The sequence below is a fragment of the Bombus vosnesenskii genome, unplaced genomic scaffold, assembly GCF_011952255.1.
Source record: "Bombus vosnesenskii isolate JDL3184/JDL3185 unplaced genomic scaffold, Bvos_JDL3184-5_v1.1 scf7180000013358, whole genome shotgun sequence".
NCBI classification, from domain to species: Eukaryota; Metazoa; Arthropoda; class Insecta; order Hymenoptera; family Apidae; genus Bombus; species Bombus vosnesenskii.
The window spans coordinates 424358-451357 of NW_022882992.1; the positions used below are offsets into that span (position 1 = coordinate 424358).

A 27000-nucleotide genomic window follows, 5' to 3' on the forward strand; every position below is an offset into this window, starting at 1 on the left:
TACTTTATTAAAATTTAAATAAACTGAACTGTGTTAAAATTATACATATGTTACACATATATTTGGAAAAATGAAATATTAATAAATATACTATACAATTTATATTTATACAGAAACTTTATTGTTCTTGATCAGTATATTAAAAAGTACAAAGCCCTTTTAATTGTACATTTAATTTTGCACATTTAATATGTGTTGATTAATTTAGATAGTATTTGTACTATCATACCATGGTGGCATCCAATTTGCTGGAGGTTTTGCTCTTCCTCTAGAAATAGGGAGAGTACCATCAATATTGTAATTTCTATCTGTTTGCCTTCTGCGAATCTCATTTTTATTTGTGTCAAAGATTCCATTATCCAAAACAACAAATGATTGGTCATTAGAGTGTTGCTTGGTGCTTTTACCAAAACTAGGAGAATATGGTCTGATAGTATTATTTTGAAGTACACAATCTGGTGAAGGATTATGTGTCCTTCCGGAAGACTGAAATGGTGGCGAATGTCTGCGTCGGAATCCTCTGGGTTCATCATCGACATTACAGACATGAAGTCGGTATGTTGGACTAGTTGATCTATCTTTCACTTTGGTACATTCCGGCATATTTACCTGTGTTTGTCTTTGCATATGTGTTTGCGAAGATTTCGAACTCCTATATTGTAATAATATTTGTTTCAATTAGTATATTAATTATAGACAAGCTATGCTTAAATCAAATGTATATATGTATGTAATTATTCTCTGAGGCATTAGCAATACACTAGACCTTTATATAGATATTGAATTTTACCAATCTTATTGAACATAAAGAAGTGTTACAGTATAATATAAAATTTATTAAATTCCTACTTACAAATCAAACAATCTTTTTGTATTTCTTCATTAATATGTCGGAACTAATTAATTATTATCTGATTAATTTCGTTCGTCGTATCATAGAAATTCATCATAAACGCGAAATTTAAGATATCTATGTTAAAATAAATTAAAATTTAAATTCAACGGAACTTTCAAATGCAAACCTTTGGCCACCTGTTGGTGGTTTTCCATAGACATTATCTTCATGAACTCGAGTATGTAGCACTTGGAACGCGTCCTGATCTTGAGCGGCATTTGTGAAACCAAATTGGTCTGCATTATTTATCCAATAATTTTCTTTTCGTCTGGAAGCGCTTAAACTACGATCTCGTTTACGATGCATCCTCAGTTCGTTTTGTAACTGATTCTCATGTTTCGAACAATAAGCTGTCTTATATTCCGGTTCAAGATCAAGATTACCCTCCAAACGTAAGTTGGTCGGCATCTTTAAAGTTTCAACCCTTGGTATATGACCATAAGGAATATATTGGGCTCGAACTTCACTTATGAAATCGTGATCATGTCGTTTGGGCTCTTGTCTACCGAAACGTGTATATTTCGGAAGAATGTACGTTGATCTCAAGTTCAACGGTGGTTTTCGATATACTGGGTGGTCTCTTTGATAATCTAAATATTTCGAATTATATTCCGGATCTTGATCAATTTTCGATGTAAATCTGGGCGTAGGTGAGGGAGATGATATTTTCGTGCCATCCGCTCGTCCAATTTCATCTTCTGGCTTTACGATTTTAGGTCTCTCCCTTGGAAAATCCTATAAATTGTTAATAATTGTTAATAATTTTGTACGATAAAAATGAGTTGCTCATTGAAAAAGGGGCATGTATCGCATCTACGGTGGCTATGAAAGTATTTCTATATAAATACATATCCTAATTTTTCAATTGAACGTTTTTGTATGAGGTTTTATTATATTTCATTTTCATAGTATCAAATTCTTGTAGCCATGTGTGCACCAAATGATACGAAATTTAATATACTTAAACGTAATTAATTAGTAAGTAGATAGTATAATAAATACAATGATGTACAAATACATTCTGTATCGATTTTTGGTCTCTTGTAGTATCAATTAACTCGTGTATTTTAGTGTGTATATGTAATAGGTGGAACTGTGTTATGTATAATAGGTAGAAGTGATATAGTGAAATAAGGCGTTTAATAGGGTCACAAATTGATCTAACCGCAGCTAGGATCATACGCATTCATGTAGGTCTGTTACGTCGCGTAACACTCTACCTAGCCCAGGCCACACACCGCGGGCAATATTTTTTTTTTATTTATTTGTTGAAATTACAATCAATTCTCGCGTTGAGAATTTTCAGTAATTTTTCTGGCGTGGCGCAGTGACATGGCTGTTTATTTACAATAAGTTAATACTTATTATAGATAGGTATAATTTATAAGTATTATAAGTAAGTGCATATGCTTAATTTGGATAATTAAATGAATCTAACGTTTAGGTCTAGCGGGTAGTGCCTCTTCAGCCTGCGAATCTGGTCCGTCGTATCGAGTAGTCCAGTGATTAGGGGGTTTCGGTGTTTGTTGATTCTTTTGCTATATCTGTCGCTATATTTTGCTATTTCCTCTTTGACGGTGGGTATCTTGAGGTCGCGGTGTATTGTTTCATTGGTTACATACCAAGGTGCGTCAATTAGGGATCTTAGCGTTTTCGATTGAAAGCGTTGGAGTATTTCAATGTTGGAGTTACTTGCTGTTCCCCATAGTTGGATTCCGTAGGTCCAGACAGGTTTTATTACGGTCTTGTAGAGGGTAATTTTATTCTGTATGTTTAGTTTGGAGCGTCGGCCCGTGAGCCAATAGAGTTTTTTTAGTTTGTCCTTTAGTTGCTTCGTTTTATCTGAGATGTGTGTCTTCCACGTTAGTCTCCTGTCCAGGGTCATGCCCAGGTATCGGACTGTGTCCCTGCTAGGAACTGTTGCATTGTTGATGGTGACCTGGGGGCAGGTTTGTTTTCGGAGCGTGAAGGTTACATGTGAGGATTTCTTTTCGTTGACTTTGAAGCCCCATTTGTGAAACCACTTTTCCATGGAGTCGAGACTTCGCTGGAGAGTGGATGAGGCTATTACCGGGTCTGCGTGGGAAGCTAATAGCGCTGTGTCGTCTGCAAATGTCGCTATAGTTATATCGTTTGATATAGGTAGGTCGGCAGTGTAGATGGAGTACAGTAGGGGTCCGAGGACACTACCTTGGGGTATGCCGGCTTCTATTGGGAATGTTGCGGAAGTGGCGTCTAGGTATTTAACCATGAATTGTCTATTGGTTAGGTAAGATTTTAGGATGGAGTAGTAGGGGTGGGGTAGGATCTTTTTAAGTTTGTATAGTAGCCCTTCATGCCATACTTTATCGAATGCCTGTTGGATGTCTAGGAAAACCGCTGAGCAATATTTTTTCTTTTCGAGTGTTTGGCTGATCGTATGAGTTAGGCGGTGGATTTGCTCTACTGTAGAATGATGTTTTCGGAAGCCGAATTGGTGATCTGGGAGTGTTTTCAAGTTCTCTAGGATTGGAAGGAGTCGGTTCGTGAGCATCTTCTCGAATAGTTTGGACAGGGTAGGTAAAAGACTGATTGGGCGATAGGAGCAGGTTTCGTATATCGGTTTACCGGGTTTAGGGATGAGGGTAATCAATGAGATTTTCCAAGCCTTAGGATAGTGTTCCAGGCGAAGGATAGCATTAAAAATCGATGTGATGAGTGCTATCCCTTTTGTGGGAAGTTCCTTGATTGCTCTATTGCCTATTAGGTCGTGTCCTGCTGCTTTCTTGGGGTTTAGGCGACTGATTGTTTCTATAGTCTCTGCAGAGGAGAAGGGTTCGATAGGAGGGGACATTTGGAAGGGGGTGTGCAGGTATTCAGTAACGTCCGCGGCGGCTTGGGGGGAATGGGGTTTGAATACTTTTGACAAGTGTTTTGCAAACAGGTCGGCTTTTTCTATAGGGCTTCGCGCCCATCCACCTTGCGGACGGCGGATAGGTGGGATTATTTGTGGGGGGCGTGTGAGTTTCCTGGAGGCCTTCCATAGTGAGTAGTTGGCGTCGGCTGTGGGGGATAAGCTGGCGAGGTATTTATGGAAACAGTCGTTTTTATAGTTTCTTAAGGTTCTGGATAGCTTTCTAGTTGCGTTGTTAAGTTTGCGTTTGTCCTCCGGTGTTCTATGGGTCTGCCATACTCTTCTTAGTCTTCGTTTTTCTGCTATTTTTTTTAGTATGTAATGGGGATATTCTTGTTTGCTGTTAGATGGCTTTGTCGGTGTGGAGAGGCGGATTGCGTTTATTATGCTCGTGTTTAAGTATTCCGTGGCTGCTTCGATATCTTCCTTTGTTTTTAGTGGGGTGAAGGCTGAGGTTGAGTGTGCAAAGACTTCTCTGAAGAGCTGCCAGTTGGTGTGTTGGTTGTGAATGGAGCCATTAGGTGTATTCTCGATGATTGTTGAACTGACTGTTGCTATCACGGGAGAATGATCAGAGGAGAGATCAGCCGAGGAGTTGATCTGGACGTGTCTTGATGGGATATTTTTAGTTATGAAGAAGTCGAGAAGGTCGGGTATTTTGTTGGTGTCAGTGGGCCAGTATGTGGGTTCGTATGTGGTGAGGTAGTTGAGGTTGTTGTTTGTTATGCTGTTTAAGAGGTTTTTGCCTCTTGCTGTAACCAGTCTGCTGCCCCATTGGATGTGCTTGGCGTTATAGTCTCCTCCAACTATGAATCTGTTGCCCAGGGTGTCCAGGAAGTTATCAAAGTCTTCTTTGGCGATGGAGTGTCTGGGAGGGCAGTATACTGCTGAGGTGGTGATTGAGCCATGACAGTCTTCTATTGCTACGTTTGTTGCTTGGAGGTAGTCTTTCTGGAATGATGGGAGTTCGTAGTGCTTAATACTTGCTTTGATTATTATTCCGGTGCCACCGTGGGCCTTTCCGCTGGGGTGTTGGGTATGGTAGAATTTGTAACCACTTATTTTCAGGTAGCTCTTGTCGGTGAAGTGGGTTTCCGATACGAGCATTACGCCGATTTGCTGGTGTTTTAAGAAGAGTTCTAGTTCAAGTTTGTGTTGCGCTAGACCGTTGGCGTTCCAGAGTGCTATGCGCCTTGGTTTTATTTTGAGTCGGGGCGTGCTAATTTTTCCACGATGAGTGTTAGTAGCGATAGCAAGTGATTTATTTGCTCCGATTGTTTCTCTATTAGCTTTTCAAGCCTTGAGTAGTTGTCTGTGTTTGGTGGGTTGGGGACACTGTTTTGGGGAAGGTTGCTTTGGCTGTTCGGGTTATTTTGGATGCCTTGTACTGCTTGGGCATAGGAGGTTGAGGTGGAGATGAATTTGGTAGGACTGGGTGTTTGGTTGGTTGAGGGGGTTGGGGTAGTCGTGAATTTCGGCGGGCTGGGTGTTTGGTTGGATACCTCTTTTGCTCTGAGCTTAGGGTACCTGTTCGTGTATAGTGTTTTATATGCTGGGCAGCCTTTGTAGTTGGCAGGGTGGTCCCCTTGGCAGTGGATGCATTTCGCTGGGGTTTCCGGTGATTTGGCGCACTGGTCAGTGGAGTGAGAGCCTGCGCATTTAACGCAGCGGAAAGTATGGTTGCAGTATTTCTGCGTATGACCGTACCTTTGGCACCTTTTGCACTGCACTATTTCTTTTTTCACGAGCGGTGGTTCGATCTTTACTATCGCGTTCATTAGGCGACTGATGTTGTAGATTTCCTTATTGTTCTGTTTTTGTTTAATGTCTAGGAAGAATAAGGATAACGGGTCTTTCGAGACTCTATGCCTTATATTACTTACGTTGATGACTTCGTGGCCGAGTTTTGAGAGTTCGTATTTTAGTTCGTCTATGTCTGCTGAGTGGTGTATGTTTCGTAGGACCACCCGGAAAGGCCTTTCCTGTTTGAGTTGGTAGGTGTGGAAGTTGGCGTTCAGGGTCCTGAGTGTCTTGGTGAGTTTTCTGTAAGCTTCTGGGTTCGTCGGTAGTATTTTCACCTTGTTGTTGCTTATCTTAAGGTTATATTCCTCCTTGCTGGTATCTCTCTCTAGGGACTTGATCATTGTCTGTATGTCAATGACGTCGTCCACAAATATTGGTGGGGGAGGGGGGATTCTCTGTAAGTGTTGGTTTGGTGGCGGTTCTACGATTTCCATGGCGTCGTTTGAGGATTCCAATACGGCGAACCTGTTGTGTGTGTTTATTTGCGTTGCTGTTTCTATTTTCCTTTTCTTTGTAGTGTTAGCGTCGTTAGTGCGGAGAGTTCTGCTACACTTCTGCCACGGGGGGGTAGCACGGGGTAGCTGCGAGTCTGCTCCGGAGAGCCTGGTCGCGGTTGCTGGGCCATCATCGAGCTAGTTAATTCGGAATGAACAACTAGTCGTGAGGCTGTGAGGCTAGTATTCGGGTTGGGGTTAGGTGCGTGGGATTTTCTTCTCCCTAGAGGGTAAGGGACACTTAGCTGTGTTCTCTTTCGACGGTTGGGCGACACGTGTTGTTTTCGAACTACGCTGGGCACTAGAGACACGTCTGCACGCTTCGGCACTCCACAGCGAACTCCCGCGGGCAATATGGCAACCAGATGTCTTCGGATACTCGCAGCGTATCCTCCATAGTTTCAAGTACCTTCCATAAATCTTATAGATTTCCTAGAAAAGGTCCTTCAAACCAAACAAACGTCTGTTTCCGAAGAATTTCCAAAGACTATTGTTTACCACGGCTTAACTAGGGAAAGTTAGTTTTTCTCACGTACGCTGCAACTTTCCTCCCACTAACCACTTTCTCTCGAGGGCGGTTAAGACCATTCGTTTAACCAATTAACAACGAAGCCTATTTCCCTCACTCTCTTAACTAACATCGGCACCAACAAATCCGATGGTCCCGTGCGCTAGACACACCCATCCTTAGCTTTCCTCCGAGACAGCATCGTCTCCCAAGACAGTACTGATTTTACATCCTTCGAACGGTCAACATCCTTTAACCGGGTATACACACCCGTAGATCAGTCACTCACTCATCTCGTACATACGCACCAGTGTAACTGCCTTCGTTATATGTTGTTGGAATAAACGGTGAAATATAACTTACTATACTGTGTCATATTCATTTAACCACCTCTGTTATCTTAACCGAAACAGGGGAACGACTACTTCGCGGCGTCGATTCACCGAATCGTGGCGAGAATTTACGCCTCTCGCTGACACGTTTTCCTCGCGACCGCGTCTCTCCGCGAACGGTCGTAACAAGGTCCCTACGTCCATTTTTTGAAATCAATTTCAATTATGAATTCAATGACGAGCCATAAAATCAAAATTGCTAAAATATAAGTTAGAGATGACTTGTAATAGTTTATAATGATTATAGAGAGATAAATCTTCTTTCAGATGTATAGCTTACTTATACCTTGATATACAAAGGAAGAATTTTCGGTTTTGGAATTACAAATTTATTCGGATCAAAACAGTGTATTCAGAATAAGATCGTTAGTAATTTCGAAGCCAAAACTCGTTAGTAATTGCTAAATCGTGGATGTTCGAGCAAATTCGTATCTTTATGAATAGATTCAATTAAAATCACTGACACTCTTTTCACCGATACCAAACTTCACCAACAGTAACTTTGACCGATAACAGTTTTGACTGAGAACAACTTTAATTGAGTGGCGGTATCAGTACAGGAAAATAAGAGAGCATTCTTACTTACGTCGGTTTATTGCTGCAGATAGTCGATGGCCTTATGATGACCGGATTAAAAAAAGTTACTCCAAGCCCAATTGTGTAAAAGCCTAATTGTGGCGTGTGCCCCTTAATTAACATGACGTAACGATATACTTTACCTTGTACGCGTCTTTATATTCCGGAATTTCAAGCGGTGGACACTTTAGGTCTTCTAACCTCGAGACCAACATTTCCAATTCCTTGTTTTTTTCCTTTTTCTCCATTAATTTTTTTTGCCTTTTCTCCGTTTCTTCGGCAATTTTGTTCGATTCACTCGTCAATTGCGGCTCTTTAGTACGAAAATCAATAAAATTATCAGTGTGCTCAGTACTTTGAAAAAAGGAGTTCCCGGTCTTCAGATGAATTTCAGGTTTTATTGGTCGTGAACGTTCTGCGATACAAAGATAATAATGATACATCCTGTATATTCATCGAATTCAAAAATATAAATGCAATCGAACCTCGATTATCAGAACAGACGTTTTTGTTGTGATCCTTCCAATCTATGATATCGCCTTCAAATTTTGTATATAAGGGACCATCTACAAATCTTCCATTAATAGATGGGACGTCAAAATTATCATAAATAATTTTGGGTAAATATGGAAAAGTGTCGCTTCTGTTACGAATCCTTTAATCTCTTTCAGTTCTTATTTTTGTTCTCCAATCTTTCATTCATGGCATCACTCTCAAATTTTCCATTAAGTGATTTCGTTAGACAAATTATTTTCTCTTAACACATTGACAGGCAATTTACGCATCAAATTCTATCAAAACTAATTTCAATTGATTTATTGAATTTACCTTTAAATCCCAAAAACGTCGATTAATAGAAAATTTGAGAGTTGTAAGAAAAATTAGAGAATAAGAATAAAAACTGAAAGCAATTGAAGGGCTTATAACAAAAACGAACAACTTTTTTCCATATTTGTCTTTCCTCAGAAAAGCGTTAGATACTCCAGCATTTAATTTCTATATTGCATCTCAATTTCGTTAAACAAAATATTCATTATATTACATCATTTTTATAAGCGTTTCTGTAATTATATCGCAGAATTGTATTTAATTAAATCATAAAGTTATGGATTTCATATCAGAGGCTTTTACAAAATTGATTGACTTTTATTCGATAATAAGTCAAAATATATGTAGGTCATTTTCATGATATCGATTCCATTATACTGCAAGTACTACCATGGAAATCTACAGAATCTTCCGACATGAACAGAAATCGAATATATTTTTATACGAGTGTATATAAGGTGGATTAAATTTAAAAAAAACGTAAATTTTCTTCGAAATCGAATTTCTTAAAAACTGGGTACGCTGAAAAGACGATATGCAGATTCGTGATCAAAATGTCAGAAACGCCATAAAAACGTTTAATAGGAATCGGAACGTCGGGAAAGGTTGAAACTTAGACTTAGTGTTGTTTGAAAAATTCCCAACAGCTATGCGTGTCATGATTAGTTCGGATAATTAAGGTTCTGCTGTAAATAAATGAGTTTTTCATAATCACCTTTGCTATTATGTTTTTTAAACACATCGGCGTATTCTGCCACGAAATTAGCCTCTCCATTTAATTTCAAATTAGTGTTCTGCCTTAATAGCTCCGGTCTTCGAATACCTACAAATGGCACATATTTTTCGTGATTTTCAGTGGTAGTTTCAAATTCACCCTCGAGTTTTAAATGCGTAGGCACACGCATAAGTTCCGGTCGGCTAACGTTCAGCCACTGGATGAATTTCTCGCATTTCTCAGTGGTCGTTTCTAAATCGCCTTCCATTTTTAAAGACGTGGGCCTACGAGCTAGCTCGCGCTTGTGCTGACCTTCGTAGCCAACGTATGACGAATAGGTTTCGGTATCCGTGTACAATTCTCCGTCATGTTTCAATGTAGTGCCCCTGTTGTAACAATGTAACGTTAAAGTATAAATTGAATGATTAAAAGCAGTAGAGCGATTAACGCTGCTATTATTTAGCACGACTATAACGGAATGTTTAATTCGTGGCAATAACGTTACGAACGTTGAATGCAACGATTACCGCAAAGTATTAGATCATTCCATAAGTTCCTCTCGTCTTTACCGTGATATTTAGAGCAAAATTTGGAACGTACCTGTAAATACGTTTCTAAAAATATGATTACACGTTTTCATAGAACTCTCGTTCTATCACTTCTTCCCATCTTTCTGGCAGAGATACTGTGATACTGTGTTTGTGGGTTTTCAAAAATATGTTTTGTAGAATTGAAATTAGAATTGAAAGGAAATAAAATGGAACTGATGGCGTTCTAACTATCGAAACGAAATATACGATACGTAATCAGAGTACTCGTAAGTGCGACACAGATATCAAAAACACAGAATGTTGGAAAAACTACGATTACAGACATTGAAAAACAGGAACATGATATTGAAAATTATCTAGAGCGCGTAAATTCCTTGGATGCTGGCAACCATAGAAAAACCATAAATATACTGACGTAATGAAATAATTTCATCGCGATAAAGACGATAATAATGACGATTTTATGCGAACGGGAACAGCAAACGAAAGCGATGACGAAGAGCTGCCTTCTCATGTCGAAGCATTCGTGGCATTCGAGAAAGAGCTTTGATGGTTCAAAGAATGTAACTTTGTGCGGTTACTTCTGTTGGAAGAGTCATGTGACTTTGCAGTCAAAGAGATACAGGATCCATAAATATTTTAAGAATCTGTCAATTGATTTTAGTCTGTATTTGAATAAATGAAATTTCGTATTGGAGAAGTGCTTGTTCTATCATTCGAAAATTCCATTATTCGAATAGCTTTGTCTGCCTGTTAGGTCGGATAAGAGAGAGTCTCTACTGGATTTGAACTATCGTAGTAAATAAAAACTGGAGAAGATAAGTTATTCAGCGAAATTCTATTATTGAAATTGCTCCGTTATTCGAATTACCTTATCCCTCAATCTGTTCGGATGAACGAAGTTCTTTCGTAATTTGAATACCGCAGATTCTATTGTAATTTGGATACTGGAGATTTCACTGTACAATGCCGTGAATAATTATCAATTCAACCCCATTCTTAGATTTTTTATAATATTCTTTATGATCAAAAGTTGGCAAAATCGTTTGTACAGTTTCATATTATAATATAGAATAAAATTGAAGATACAACAAAGAAAAATTGTCTTCTTCTGAAGTCTGGAAAAAATGAAATTTTCTGTTAAAATTAGCTGCAAAAAATATTAAATGTTTAATGAATCTTCCTTTATTTTTTATTACTTCTATTAATCTGTCAGGTATGCTATCCACTAATTTATTTAAAGTTTCGTTTTGAATATTCGTCCACGCGGATTTTATTCTTTTCCTAAGTTCCACAATGCTTTCTATAGATGGTTTCTCGTGATTGTAAATTCTTTTTGCTATAATTCCCCACAAGTTTTCGATCGAGTTTAGATCAGGATTCAACGCTGGCCATGATAATAATACCTATTCCAAAATCTTGAAGCCACTTTTTTGTAGTGGCGAGTGTACAAACAGAAGCATTGTTTCGTTGAAAAATTCTCTTTTTTTTTCTTCTATTTCGGTTATGAAAGACAATAATTCGCCATGTAACATCTCTTGATATCCTACAGTGTTCAACTTCCCTTTGCAAAAACAATTTCGCTTAACATATTCAGATATGATCGGTGGTTTCTCGGAAACATTGAAGAAATAATGCAAAAAATATGTTTGAGTTTATAATTATTCACAGCAATGAATATCAAAAAGCAAGTGCTCGGACACATTTGAGTAGTGTCATCTGCTAGAACAAATGTAATTGTTTGCTTCATAAAGTAATCTTACCTTCTGATCAAAAAAGGTCGTTTAGGAGGTTTGGTGTGACTTGCAAGTTTGGAATTCGTTGTTTCAGTCTCCATCGTTTTATCGTTATTCATCTGCTCTAAAGAAGTCTCGTCCTTTGTATTTTCAATTGGAAGCTCTGTATGTTTCTCCTCTTGTCCTTTGACGCCTTTTTGGTTTGAAACTTTCTTATCCCTGATTGAATCTTTTGTCCGAAAATCTTCGATTCCTTTATTACTTTCCAACCAGGTATTTTCCTACGGTAAGGGGTACATCTATGAATCGGAAAATTATTACTTAATGAATTGAGAAATGCTCTCACGTAGCTCTGTATCAATTTATATTTCCTCATATCATTCTGTATATTCTCTCTTGCTCGCTTTTACTTTGCGAATGTTTTCGTATTATTTTACAGTTATATACGCTATCGTGAAACTACAGCAAGAAGGTTAAATTATAATTATTAATTTTCATCTACGATTATTAATATTTATCTATAGTCTATTAGTACTTATATACAGGGTGGTTGGTAACTGGTGGTACAAGCGGAAAGAGGGTGATTTTACGCGAAAAAAGAAGTCGAAAATATAGAATAAAAATTTTTCGTTTGAGGCTTTGTTTTCGAGAAGATCGACTTTGAATTTTCGCTCGGTACGCGTGCGGTACGTTATAACGGATCTCACTGCAGATCGTTGTCTCGATGGAAAAATTAAAAAAAAAAAGAAAAAATTAAAAAAAATTTTTTATTTTATATTTTCGACTTCTTTTTTCGCGTAGAATCACCCCCTTTCCGCTTGTACCATCAGTTACCAACCACCCTGTATATCTACTTATATACTTTTGTACTTTTTATACTATTTTCTTGCTGATATTTGTAATCCGCTTATTATCTAAACTCGTAATGGGCGAAAGCCTAATGCAGAAATTATAATAATAAGAAAAGGAAAGAAAAGAAAATATTTATTTATTGTCAATGCTTAACATTATATTATCAATTTAATATAATGTATAGTGACAAGAGGTTTCTATTAAAAATAAAAAATAACAAATCATTATTTATTAATAAAAGATTTAAAAATACTGTTTTCAGCGATAGCGTTATTATTAGGTGATCCTATAAGCAATATTACATTTACGTCGATTTGATGAAATATTGTACAGTAGAATCTCATTTATCTGAACTTCTTTCGTTGATGATGAAATCTTATTTCGTTTCAATGCATTGGTGTCAATCGAATTCACTTATCCGAAGATACACTCCTATTACTTGAACGAAAAATCATAGGTTGCTATCAGGAACATCAATAAACTTCTATTTATACTTTCAGTTATGCGAACTGTATGCTTGCTGATGGAATCAGATAAATGGACTTCTATTGTATCGAAACTACACCTTTGAAACAACATTATCCATGTTAGAGATTAAACTGTGGATGTTTATGCATTTACGAGAAATTTAGCGATGCAAGTATGCGTAAAATGCCTAAAATATTAAAAAAATATGTAAAATATCAAAAGTATTGTTATAAGATTATAAGATTCGTAAGATTTAGTGAATGAAGCAAATCTCTGCTTAGATTTTCCAATTTCTTTAGTTGTATTCATAAAAATATGTATTTGCATAAACATCCGCAGTCTAGTTATGACCTTATATTTTTCAATTGTTAGAAATATGTTTAGATATTTTATTTGTTCGATTCTTTCGAAGTATAATAAATACACTTTTACATGGGTGATCCATAAGTTTGTGCGATTTTTAATATACATATTCTTTTATACTTTTTCCTGAATGAATAAAATTATTTGATCTACTCGCGTAATATATAATTCTGTGTAGGAGTCAAAAATAACAGTTACTTCTTAAATTTTTATGGAATTTTTACCGGTAACCAAAAAGAAAATTGTGTCACAGATAATGGTTATCGACAACCAAAAAGAAATTATCTGATATAATGATCGTCGGCAATCAAAATGAATTCTCTTATCTATAATGGTTATCGGTAAGCAAGAAAAAAAACTTTCATCGATAATAGTTCTAGATAACCAGAAACATTTTGATTATCTGTAAGGATTATTCGTAACCAAAATCAGTTAAAGTAATCCACTAATTTTCTCATTTTTCTCAATTTTTTCATTCTGCTTATAATTGTTATTTTTGTAAACCTTGAAATGCTCTTTGACGTCGATGTATTTTGTTCGATTAAGTAATTGTAATGTGATTATTTGTTTAGAAAGAAACATGGAAAAATTGGCAATTCGTGTACTTCACTATTGGCAGCAGAACTTCGAAGCGATAGAGATGACGAAGAAAATTTATAAAAATCTATAGTATAAAATTATATATACATATATTTTCTACAGTACTTTATAGGCTACAAAAAGCACACGAATATCCAATTTTTCCATATTCCTTTCCAAACAAATCATGAGATTCAATACAATGAATTAATCAAACGAAATATATATCACAGTGCTCTTTGACGGCTACAAAATGACATATTACACATGTAAATCGAAAAACTTTATACATTCGAAAAAGTAGTACAAAGAAATATATTTCGAATACGCACGAGTAACACAATTAATTCGAACAAGAAGAGCGTCACCATACCTTGGTGACGGGGCCCCCACGGAAGTATACCCGTCAGATAGATATGTGCGACGTGGCGACGAACGTGTTAAAAATACAAGTGTAAAATTTAAGAACAGATGCTAACCTTCAGGAACTCCTCGCTTCTCGCATGGAAAGCTTCACGATACTCGGACACGTGATCTTCGTTTTCAACCTCGACATTAAGTCCAAGATTGTCTTTTGGTTGTCCCTGTATACGTCTTCTCCGATAACGAGCCAATTCGTCGACTGTTAGCCCTTCCAGTAAGGGCCATTTTTCCTTCGATTTACTCTTTCGATTTTTACTTTTACCCTGCGCTAGCTCAGTGTCCGAGGAGGATTTATTGACCCCGTGGGAGAACCTTTGCCTGCGTGCAATTTTCAACATGTCAGATATTTTGTGAATCCTTGAACGTGCAATTTCCTTCGATCTCACCGGTTAAAAATGTACGATTTTCTTGTTGGCGGTATTGTTCCTTGGCTATACAATAATATACTAAGTTGTATATCATATATTTATTCTACATTATTATACATTATATCTTATTATATATTTATTAGGTCATCTTATAAATGATGCAGTCGTTTATACTAGATATTAGATACCAGTATTTTCTCATATTCTTTATAATTCACTAACTTTTTCTATTACATTTTCTATTGTAATCTTTTAAGACTTCGATAGTAACAACTGCCATCGTTTTAAACTTATATCTCAGCAAAACCGAATTACTTATAGCGTGACCTAATAAATTCGTCTTGTTTTTTATATTGTAATGTTTATACTTGCTATTAGACTGTAGATTTTTATGGAAATTCATATTTTGAAAAAAAAAGTAAAAACGAAAAAAGTGAAGCGTCGGTAGAAAATTGTTTTACCTGCCAACTATTATAGAGAGCACTATACTTTGGATATTTTTTTATATCATATGCAATCTTGCACTTGCAAATTTCCTATAAATGCATAAAAATCAGCAGACTATTTGTCGCAATTGCAATTGTATTTATAACGTATTTGGTACGATACATATAAAATTGAAATTCCTTGATACTTGTTTGATTGGATGAGAAGTATCTGAGAAATGTCTTATCTAATATTAATGAACATTATTGGGTTGTAACGTAAATTACATGTATCGTAATAAATTTAAAAACTCGTTGAATTTACGTTATTGTATATTATGTATCTATCGTAAGAAGTAATGAGATCCCTTTTATCTTTTAGACTAACGAAATACCGGCTACCGTTATCACGATGTTAAGTTACATTCTCTAGCGTGTTTACTCCTGCTTGACCGATGCTATCTGTTCTTGAAGAATTGATCATTCAACTTCGTCATTCAACCTACTTTGAGGAAATCGTACATATTTATTTATAGATTCCATTCAGAAGAACTTGAAGTTAGATTCTACAATTGTTCTTTAAAGCTTTTACATGAAATACAAAATACTAGGCTTAGCTATGTCCATCACTTTTCGCCACACAAATTATACATCATGACAAATATGTACTGTAAAAAGGGAGGTATTTCTATAATTTTACTTACAAAGAACAGTACTCAAATACAGGGTGGTTGGTAACTGTTCGTACAAGCGGGGAGGGGGTGATTCTACGCGAAAAAAGAAGTCGAAAATATAAAATAAAAATTTTTCGTTTGAGGCTTTGTTTTCGAGAAAATCGACTTTGAATTTTCACTCGGTACGCGTGCGGTACGTTATAACGGATCTCACTGTAGATCGTTGTCTCGATGGAAAAATTAAAAAAAATAAAAAATAAAAAAAAATTTTTTATTCTATATTTTCGACTTCTTTTTCTGCGTAGAATCACCCCCTTTCCGCTTGTACCACCGGTTACCAACCACCCTGTATAACGCACTGATTCTGATGGAATTTTACAGATGCGTGATATAGCCAAAAATATTCGACACTTATCTTCTTTTATTAACGATCACCCACATTTAGGGTATAAAAGCAGTTATCAAAGTTGGGATGGAAAATGTATTTTCTTGAATATGTCTAAAACTCTTAGAGGTAGGGCAATTATGCAGACGGACGAATTTTATGTTTTTGGATAGATATAGATTATATCTAGGATAGATACAGATATAGAGAAAACTAATAAATTTCGGAAGATATTTTTTGAGCCACTATAAATTACTTTTATTTTCTATAAAATTATCTACACATCGCAAAAGCCGAGAGTAATTAATACTCACAACAGTTAATCACACAGAACGATGAAACAAGATTAATAAAATTTGTAAAGGAAAATGATTATTAAAAAATCGTATTTTTCGAATGATCGAAGATTACTGTTTTCTGCTACGTTATCTACGAATCACACGACTCTAGAACAGCTAATATTCAAGACACAGTCGATAACATCCAAACAACAGTGAGTCGCACAAAGTAACGGACAGAAAAATTTCATAGAGTTTGTGAAAACAAATATGCTCTACCAAAGATCATATTTTTTAAGTGATCGAAAATTAGAAAAGAATTCAAGTGATACTTCTTGCGGAAACGCGACGAGTGGAGATACCAAAAGTAGAAGTCGAGAGGGTGGAGCACCGAGCCGGGTGGATGCCCGGGACGGACTGAAATGTTTCAGCGAAGGGATTGAAGCTGTGGGGTGGAAACGGAGACGGCGCGGCGCGTAGAGGGTAAAAACGCGGAACAGGAAGAGGGTGGTACGAAGCTACATGCCTTTACAGAACGAGCCTTGTAGTCGCGACGCATCGATCTACAAAGAGAGGAGTCCGAAAAAGAAATTTCGTTACAGACAGCCTAATGGTTTACGTGCACGGAAGCGTTTAGCCTTTACTCGTACTGTAACGGCGACGTCGTCGACCAACTTTCCTTATCGTAACTTGCGTAAATATTTCGAACAGAAGACAACTATTTCAAAACGTGTGTCATGATAATAATGGAAACATAGTACAGTAGAACTTCGTATAACGTGACGATCCGAAGACCGCGCCCTCGTATAACGCGATTGCAAAATTGTTGGTGATTATGTAGAAGAGGGCACGGCACGCCTTGTCAATTTTGAAGACCTTGAAATAGTATGTTATCAAGATCATTATTCTGAGCAACTTTTCCATATACATGTTACCGTCGCTCGGCGTTAATTTCCGAGATGTTTGCGAAAATCTTCGATAGAATTTGTTACGATGTTTACGATCATGATTACAGTCTCAATTTGGAGTAAGCGGGCAGATTTTTATGTAGTCCAATCTTAAATTTCTTGATGAGAAAAATAATTATTATTAATTATAGTGGATATAACTTATGATGGACTATGACTGATAGTGTAACTGCAACTGTAATTAATGATTGTAATCGATGATTGTAATAAATGATGATAATCATAATAAATAAAGAAAGAAAATGGTTGGGTTATGGGCTGGGCTGGAGTTATATCCTAGTAGTAATATATAAAGTTATATTTGCACGCAATGCTAACATGAAGTAATTTTCAATGAGTCTATTGATATATAAAATGTTGCATTATGTTTTATCTGTCTGTTCGTCACGTACATGCTAATAATCAGGTGATATACAGGGTGTCTTCGAAGACATGGTACAATCGGTCGGGTGATGATTGTACGTGCAAAAATAAGTTGAAAAAAAAGAATAACATTTTTTCGTCTGAGGCTTCGTTTTTGAGAGAAAGGAGTTTGAAGATCAGGTATTCACACTGTATACTAATTCTTTATTAAATATAAGTTTGTAGTAAATATTTCGCAACTTCTATATATAGTTTTGGATTAGATTCAAATTTTGTTAATGTAATCTTGGCAGTAGCGTCTCATTATAGTGCTAATAAAATATCAAAATGTTTTACGTGAGGTGCACGATACGCACATAAACATTTTTTTTATAGTAAACGTACGAATACTTTTGCGAGTCACTGTATGTCTTCTTTCTATATTTATAAATTCAATACTGTTACAAATTTTTTTTGGATACTATGGGAACACATCTTCATTTTAAACTACGAGGTAGCGCAAAACTCGAGAAATTGTCGAAAAGTTATTTAAGATTTATATCGAACCTTCTGAACTAGAATACTTCCTTAATTGAAAGCGAAAAATGGAATTGTCTATTCGGCAATCGATATCTCAACGTGACCTACAAAATAAGGAACTGAGCGTAATTGACCAGCGTTTCTTCGTGATTAGCACACAATTACCCTGCACTTACAAATTGGCCTCGATTCCGAACACTGTGTCCATTATTGATACAGATTTGGAACATGTCCAGATGGCTTCAAACTCTAAATGAGATCCTTAGACGTATCTCTATCAATTATCCGTCAACTATCCTTAATAAATTTCAAACGAAAAATTGAGTGTCATAAATTTTCACTTATTAAATCGTCTGAAAAGATTCTTTCGTTTTATAAGAAAATAATGGATGCACATTTTCCGTTTTATATTATTTTATCGAATTACGTATGATCCATTTTGTTCTATCAAACTAAAGATCACAACGTTCGACAGATTAGGTTTCATGTTTGTATAAAGATGCGTTGTTGTAAAAGACATATCTGTAAAAGAAAGACACTTTCCTGTCAACCTAATATTATCGTCGAATCACAGGCGATTTACAACGATCTGATTTATGTTATTTAACAGTAACAGTAACATTTCGTAATTTGCATCGTTTTAGTTACATTTATAAAAATATGAATTTGCATAAATATGTGCAGTCTATTCATCATGTGTAGCGCTATCGCTTACATTGCAAATAGATCACTTTGTCAAATATTAGATACGCAAACAAATAATTCAAACTTGCCAGTGAAACTCAAAGTTTATTTAAAAGAAGAAATACCGTGAGTTATTCGAGCAGAGTATTTGTCGTCGCTTTTCATGATTCGAGACCATCTGTCAGGCGAATGACGAGTTTCATCACAGAGTGTTTTGTCTTTAGACAAGATCCAATCGTCACACTCGGACACTGGCAAAGGAAAACGTTCTATGAAATTACTGCGTGACAACGCTAGGGTAAATACTGCTTCTACGACATATGAAAGACACAACAAGTCTCGACGATTGGGACATCTTGCAGTGGCCAGTTTACTCACTAGACGTTATTTCGGATCATCATCTGTTCTGATCGATGTAACATGCCTTATCCGACACTCACTTCGAATTAGCGGATCGGATATAAAAATGACTCAACGATTAGATTTTGTTTAGAGATTCAAGATTATACGGCATTTCATCGTGATGGGATTCGTCGCTTGCCTGGTAAATGTCTGAAAGTTACAGGAAGTAACAGCGAATTATTTTGGTTAAATACTGTTTGCTCTGTTGTTTTTTAGATGAACTTTAGTTTCGCTGGAAAATTTGGATTATTCACTTGTACACCTACATATTAATACGTATACCTAAAAATTTTTTATTTTAAATTGTAGGAATGAACAAGCGGATGTTTTGTTAATCTCACAGACCAGCTCCAGTGTAATTCAATAATTACTCGAGAGAATTAAAAAAAAAAAGAAATCCACAAGTAAGGAAAATCAGAAAAGACAAAGAACAGAGAAATGACTACAGAACATCTGCATTGAGCTAATTATGAAGGACAGTCGATCACTGAATAGCTTCGTCGATTCTCGTTTACGCAAGTTGTCAATCTGCTTATTGTAGGCAGTAAAACCATCGATGAAAATGAATAAAAGTAACATATGATATAATATTGCGAATAAGATAGAAAGAAATAAGGAAGTTTTATAAGAATAAAGGAATTAATTTATAATTTATTAATTTATAATAATAATTAATTTATAATTAAAAAGGGGTATTAATTTATATGAAAGTTGATGGAGCAATTCGTTAAAGCAGAATCTATTTGGTCCTTATATTTCTCTTGATTCATTATCGAAATGATTTTCATTTACTTCGCTTATTTGAGTGTGCCTTCGCATGAAAATGATTTAAGAAACAGAAAGACATCGACAGAGCACAGTTAGTCTCATTGATGATCGGGCTCCCTTTAAAATAAAATAACTTCTTTAAAATAGTACCAAACGACTTCATTTTTTTTGTCTTTTTTTTAGAAGTTAGAAGGATTAGTTTGAAAGACCAGATGACGAATTTTCAAAAAAACTTTTGAAAAAATTCCAATGGAAATTACTGCAAACAATGATATACGATTTCGATGGAGCTTTTCTTTAACAAATGGATTTAAACGCGCACTTTTGGGATGATTTAACACAAATATTGTAATAACACATTGTTGGACGATCACGAGTTAAACAAAGTTAAGTTGCTAGTTTTCGCATAAAATAGTGGGTTAACGATGTGTTAAGGATTCATACGATAATTGAACAAAATATAGAAAATGTAAAGTGGCTCGCGAAAGTATTTGAATGCAGAGACTTGTTACGAAGAGACAGAGATTTATAAAGTAGATATAAATATCATCTTTGAAGAATGAAGAAACAGTCGACAGCTATGTGTTGCATATAAAACTGAAATTTCACAAAAAGTAGATATGCGATATTTGTGTAGTCTGAGCCATCGATATTCTTTCTCTTCTCCAATCACGTCAGAAGCAGCTCGCCGCGATTAATCATCAAACAAGAGGTCACCTGTCGTTTTTCATTCCATATATCGACCGATAGATTAGAGCGAGCGCGTCCTCTAATCGCGATCGAGCCTGATTCTCCTTTCAGTGTTAACGGGCACGTGGCGAATAGTCACGAGTAGCTAGGGGCTGTTCTTGTTCGAGATCGTTTCATGTGCCGAATTATCGCAAGCGTTCAACGAGGAACGCCACCTCCAGAGCGGCGATGTAACCTCATGACCCGAATTTCCTTTCGTTGTACGGGACGACGAATTTTGCATACACCGACAAATAAATGTCCGTAACGCGTTGACGTACGCACACGCAACTCCGCCAGTAGAATTGGTCAGTAATTTTGCCGGTTCGCGTGATTCGATCTACGGATGCATTTTACCAGCAATGTTTGCACGCGAATCTACTTTGAAAAAGTAAAGAGGCCACGTGCTTCAGAAACCTTCCCTTTAAAGGTGCGTTTAGGCCGAACGAGTAGAAGAACATAGAGCGAGAGTATTCGCGCTTGTATTCGTTTAGAGTGAGCAGTAACCGAGCAATTTGTTCGCAATCACGTTTATATTTCTGTTCCTCTTTGCTTTAAATGCTAAATGATAATTTACAGTTTGTTTGATACACGAACATTGGGCTAAGAGCGACCGAGAAATGGGGCGCTTTTGGATTTCAGTTTGGTAACTTAGTGATAATTTATGATGAAACATCGATCATAGAAAATTTTCGATTCGTGCAGGCAATTAGTCTCTGAGATACAAGGGGCCAAACTGGTGAATTACGGTTCTAATTTTGTTCCTTTTACGTTTGTTAAAAAGAGCTTGATCCCAGGATGGTGGAAGACGTCAATCAACTGTTGGCTGTGTTACAGTTACATTGAGGCACTTGTATGGTTCCTTGGATATGGTCAAATATCCGTGGGATACATATACTCAATTCCAATGTATGTATACATGTAATAAATAATTCCGGTATGTATAGTCTGGTTAACGTTAATCTTATATTATTTCAAATGTTGTTATATTGTTTTAACGAACTTATTTTCCACCGCCAAAATTTTAGCAGCTTTCAAAGTTAATATGAGCTTAATCAATGAAAATAAAATATGTTGAATTATCTCTACGCATATAAAGATGATCTTCATTATAAAATTCCTATTTCGAAAAAAATATTTCTTTGATTCACATTTGTTGAAAGCTTCACTCCGTTTTAATACGATATGATTCTTAATTATTTCCATCACCTAAATAAATATTAATATTTCCGCATGAAAATTGTCGTTTTTAACATAATCACGTAATTCAACTAGATTGTTTAATATTTACATATTTAGAATCTAGGTAAGAATTAATTATACGTGTATTTGTAATTTGTAGGTTATTCGCTTGGTTCTTACGATTCAAGAATTAAAAGTAGGACTGGGGCAATCAAAATCTTGAAACCTCAAAACCTTACAACTCTTCTAAACCTAAAACTTTCTACTATTTTGGTGCTTCGAAACTCTCATAATCCAAATGAATAATAATTTATATAAATCAATGTAAGTAATATGACTATATTATTATAATATTATATCTATAATAATTATATAATATCTATAATATACATATGCGATTTTTCATTATAATTGTTAGTAAATCAATATTTATGTCCCATTCGTCTAATTATATGCATAAAAATATGAATTTGTATAAATATCTCCAGTTTATTTATTTAGTATTATAATATTTATTATAGGACTATATGTATTATATATGTATGTATACTTTGATCTCTTCAAACTTCTTAGAAATGTAGAAAACTTAAAATTCTAAGTGGAACAGGAAACAGCAGAAAGATATAATACTTAATAAGTAGAAAATATTATAATAATTATATAAATAATAATTATTAAAAATTTTAATTGTCTATAATATAAATTTAGTTTCTATAAATAACTCATGAAAATATTAAGACAATATGAATTTATTTTTATTTAACTGATAATAATTCAATTGAGCTTGGTTTCAGACTTTGAGATTTGTTATAATCATTTATTTCAAGAAAGAAATATTTGATTTTTTGACAAAAATGCTACAGTTTTAGTTCCTAATAATATAGATATTCTTTAGAAGAGAAAGAAGGTAGAAACATTTCAAATTCAAAAAGTTCGAGATTTTGGAAACAAGGTTTCGGATTTAAGTTTCGCGAATCGAACAATCAGATATCGACCCATCTCCAGATAAAAGCATACTTGTTATAAGAATGGTCGAATCGAATACCCAATGCAACCATTTAACTCTCACTTAGATGATGAATAGCCGAAGTGTAAGGGATGCTTTTAACCAAGACAGGAAATTAAACCTCGATTCGAATCTATGGACGATCATTGTCAGTTTTTGTTTGAGCCTAACATTTATCATCCTAAATTCTTTAAAGTGATCGACTACGTTCTAAAGTAATTCAACCAATCAATTAACAAATACCTAAAAGCAATTCGATACGCTATTACTGTAATTAGGTTGCAAGGTAGTTTACGATATCTGTGCCAAGCACACCTCGTGCATTTAGGTCTCTAGTTTTAGAAATCATTTCAAATTTACTCTCCTTTCGTGACAGAAGTTTCGATCTTTATACCTAAAAGCACGAATTTACCAACCACAAATTTACATTGTAATGCAGGGATGCTTATGAAACTCTCAATTTACATATTTAGAGTATACTGTAACTGAAATTCCCTTTAAGTCGATTTCTATTAGAATATTAAAAAATCCTTCACTTTCTATCGTACCGTTAGGACAACCCAAAATATTTGATTGAAAGTGAAAACAGGGAAAACGTAATGAAAAAAGATAAAAGGATCATTAACGACTATTCTCATTTGCAATTTTTTTCAGTCAATTTATATTATTGAATTTTATTTTTATCACTGTGGTTAAAAAAATAATTCCAAAAATTTACTTAATATCTTTCCTCATTACTATTTTCTGTTCCACTCCTTAATTCATATTTTTATGAATATAATTGAAATACTGGAACTTAAATAGGGATTTACTAAATATTATGAGTGTTATTTTTTAAATATTATTGCATATTACGTATACTCTAAATATTTCCAAACTTTATAAGTTTCTATAAATGCACAAATTTCCGCAGTCTGATGAAATTCCTACGAAGCTCATATTTTATGATTCCCCAGATTGTTATCTCCAAACGTTCCGTTAGTGAAATCTGATACTCTTCAAACGTTCAGTTACTGAAACCTGATGAAATCCTTCAGTGATTATTTCTGTTACGAACAAGGATCTTTTTCTCAAGTTTTGCCAATTAAATGTTTTTTCCTAATTAAAATTTTCTCCATGAATTTCTTAATTATTTTCTCCTGTATAATAAATGACAATTTTGATTCTTCTATATTTACTTTATACGAAACCGATTTAACTTTACAATATTATATTTTATGTTTATATTATTGTATAATTAAACTGTGGATGTTTATGCATTTATGGAAAATTTAAACATACAAAAATGCACAGAATGCGCACAATGTAAAAATACACAAAATATTCAAAGTATAACATTTATCTTATAACCTATATTCATATATCCTACTGTAAGAAATCCTGTTCCTTTAGTTGTATTCATAAAAATGTGAATTTGCATAAACATTCGTTGAATCATAACCAGAGTGAGGATATTTATGCAAATTCATATCTTTATAAATATAATTTAAAAAATGGAAACTAGACAAATATTTCATTCATCTACTAATTCTAAGTATTATAACTACATTTTTTATATTTTGTCCATTCTGTGCATATTTATATTGTGTGTATTCTGTGCATATTTGCATTTCCAAATTTCTCATAAGTGCATAAAAATTTACAGTCTAATCATAACATTTTCTATTTCAAAAACTTCAATATTCTCAGTCAGTTTAATACTATCGCGTTTGGTCGAAGACTTATTGCCAGGAGTAATATAACTTCTTAACATCTCATATATTTTCTTTCAGTGGCCCTATAAAATCTATAAATAGCTTACGAACGGTGTCCTTAGCGGTTCGTTAAACCTTGCGAGTTCGATAGCCTGCAATTCGTTTCCCGCCTAGTCAAGTTGACGGAAATATTACCTTTTGCCAGAACGGTCGCTTCTACCCCCGTCCATTGCATCCTCCTATCCAATCAGCTTCCGGTTCTCGAGTCTATCACGTTCGAATGATCGTTCTTCTGATTGTAAATAGCTTATCGAAAGCTGCTGTCTAGGTACTAGCGAAACGAAATCGATTGATGACTCGACCGCACCAGATCCTTCTGCTGGCGTGACTGGCTTTTCGGGCAAGATGTTAATGAGAAGGTGTCGGTGATACACCTGCGCAGCTGCGGGCTCGAAACGCTCGACCGACCAGGCGCTAGATGGTGTAAAGAAGACGACCACCAGCGAGTCCAGTCGTAGCGCGCTGTCCGGCCGGACAGCTTTTCGTAGAATTCCACAATCACTGAATTGCACCAAGGCGTAATAGCATGCTCTATCGCAATTTCCACGTAGATTCCCCAGTTCTTGGGAATTTCATCTGATTAACAGGGAATTTTGTGTTAGTTTCTTTATCTATTTTTGGTTATATGTATAGGTTATAGGAACTGTTCACAGTTGTACAATAAAAATGAATAGCAAAAATACATGATGTAGAGTTGATATAAAAATCGATTTTAAAGTTTTGTAAACTAATCTGTGCTAATACTTTTGTTGCTATATATTACGTACAATACATTCATATACTACATACATATTAGTTACATTTGAAATTGAAATAGAGTTAACTCTAAAAATTTGAAACGATTATTTTTGAAAGAAAATTAACTTTGAAATAATTGTTAAATTTTATTGGATATTCTGTGTAGGCTTCGCATTCAGATAACAGAGAACAGATTATTTTTGAAATATGTATAGAACCGAAAAGCTGGAATATAAATTAGTATATGTACATAACAACTACCTATGTAATTGTAAAATTCCATCAAAATTGAACTTTTACTGATTGAAATGTAAAATACTCATTTGTAGTAACCCTGATATTATACATACGATTTTTTGTTTGATTTTTCTTTGGTGCTTCATCAGATAACTGATAATCATCAATCCTATACGTAATCGTTATTTGCATAAGTATTAATGACATTCCGTGACATACACGCAATATGAACTGAAGTACGAACGCTGCACGTTCAGAGCCATTGTCAAGTACATCATAATATCGATTTCAACAACTAATCAATGTATCGCAGTTATATGATGGTTATACGTAAGTACTTACTTATGCACTTAAACCTCCTGAACTTACTTTTAAATTAAATATTAGGAAACATAATTTCATATTAAAACATATTTGGTTATGTAATTATATTGATCCTTATATAAGTACATTTTTATCCTCAATTCGTATTGTTAGGTTATATATTTGTTTGTATAGTAGGTGACCACTCAGTTTAGATTAGATTAGAATTAAGTTTCTTAACTTAGCTGATCTGGATTTCTTAACTGTGATTCTACGAGTAATAGTTGCAATTTATATTCTATACCTTTCTCAGTGTCGCTGATAGCCAATTGAGGGTTGATATAGGTTAGTCAAGCAATATTTATTTTGTTATGCTATTGATATTATGTTTCATTCATACAATAATTGTAGTAAAATGATATTTCAAACAAAAATTTAATGTCTGATATCTTTAAAATTATATTTTATTTAAATTTGAATATGTATGTTAATTAAATAAAATGATATTCACATTATATTCTCTGATATTATTATGTACTTGTAACTTAATACAGGGCCGAGCTCAAAAATTTTGCAAGGCCTGAATACACATTCAAATCCTACACTTAAATTTTACAACGAAGAATTATTTATTTACAAATGCTGTTACATATCATATATTTTTTATAAGCAATTTTTTAAATAAATCCAAGTAATATTTTTTCGCATGCATAATTCGCTTTCAAGGGGCAAAAAATTCAATGAAAGTACAAAATCTGTAATTATGTATGACTTTTACAAAAAACTATTGATGTAGCTTAATTTCTCTAAAAAGTACATTTCTCTGAAAGCGCCTGGATTTTTTAATCTGAAGTAGTTTCCAAGATATGAGGACTTGGGGAACACGAGGCGGCTACGGGTTCTCAGGACGTAGGACCATGCCCTGGGAAACCCCGATGAATCTGATATTCTCCTATAGCCGGATAATGGCTGGTCGGCGTCTTTGGCCTCCGCCAGTTTGCCGGTCCGGTGCGGAGAACCTCGGTGCAGTTGGTGGGCCCGTATCTGCCAAGACCACTCACCTTTTTGTGGGGATCCCCGTCACCCTGCATCAGCCTTGACCGAGGTAGGGTGCGAAAGAGTGAGTGGCACCAGGATGGAA

General features: G+C 35.1%; 1 protein-coding gene and 1 long non-coding RNA gene across 4 annotated transcripts; one reads left to right on the forward strand and one right to left on the reverse strand.

Annotated features, from left to right (window-relative positions):
* Positions 1-98: 98 nt before the first annotated feature.
* On the reverse strand, positions 99-24892 carry LOC117237113. Of its 3 annotated transcripts, none has more exons than XM_033500761.1 (8): positions 24717-24892; positions 14133-14394; positions 11419-11672; positions 9264-9490; positions 9105-9212; positions 7705-7976; positions 1023-1630; positions 99-652 (listed from the first exon to the last, which is right to left on the reverse strand). In XM_033500761.1, exons 1-8 carry the CDS (start codon positions 24749-24751, stop codon positions 205-207), a joined length of 2214 nt encoding a protein of 737 aa, XP_033356652.1. In that variant the 5' UTR covers positions 24752-24892; the 3' UTR covers positions 99-204. The 3 variants fall into 3 exon arrangements, with proteins under 3 accessions (XP_033356652.1, XP_033356653.1, XP_033356650.1); XM_033500762.1 differs by having other exon boundaries at positions 9417-9490; positions 24717-24891; XM_033500759.1 differs by having other exon boundaries at positions 9105-9490; positions 24717-24751.
* Positions 22050-25261, forward strand: LOC117237114. Its single transcript, XR_004493951.1, has 2 exons — positions 22050-22145; positions 24850-25261. It is a non-coding gene; the product is annotated as an uncharacterized LOC117237114 (long non-coding RNA).
* The last annotated feature ends 1739 nt before the right edge of the window (positions 25262-27000 follow it).

Excerpts from the sequence above, each read along its gene's own strand:
- LOC117237113 (XM_033500759.1), bottom strand. The coding sequence starts at position 24,751 with ATGGACGGGGGTAGAAGCGACCGTTCTGGCAAAAG. Across the intron at positions 14,395-24,716 it reads AGCGACCGTTCTGGCAAAAG|GCAAAGGTTCTCCCACGGGG; the intron begins GTAATATTTCCG and ends AATTGCACGCAG. Across the intron at positions 11,673-14,132 it reads GAAGCGAGGAGTTCCTGAAG|GAAAATACCTGGTTGGAAAG; the intron begins GTTAGCATCTGT and ends CCCTTACCGTAG.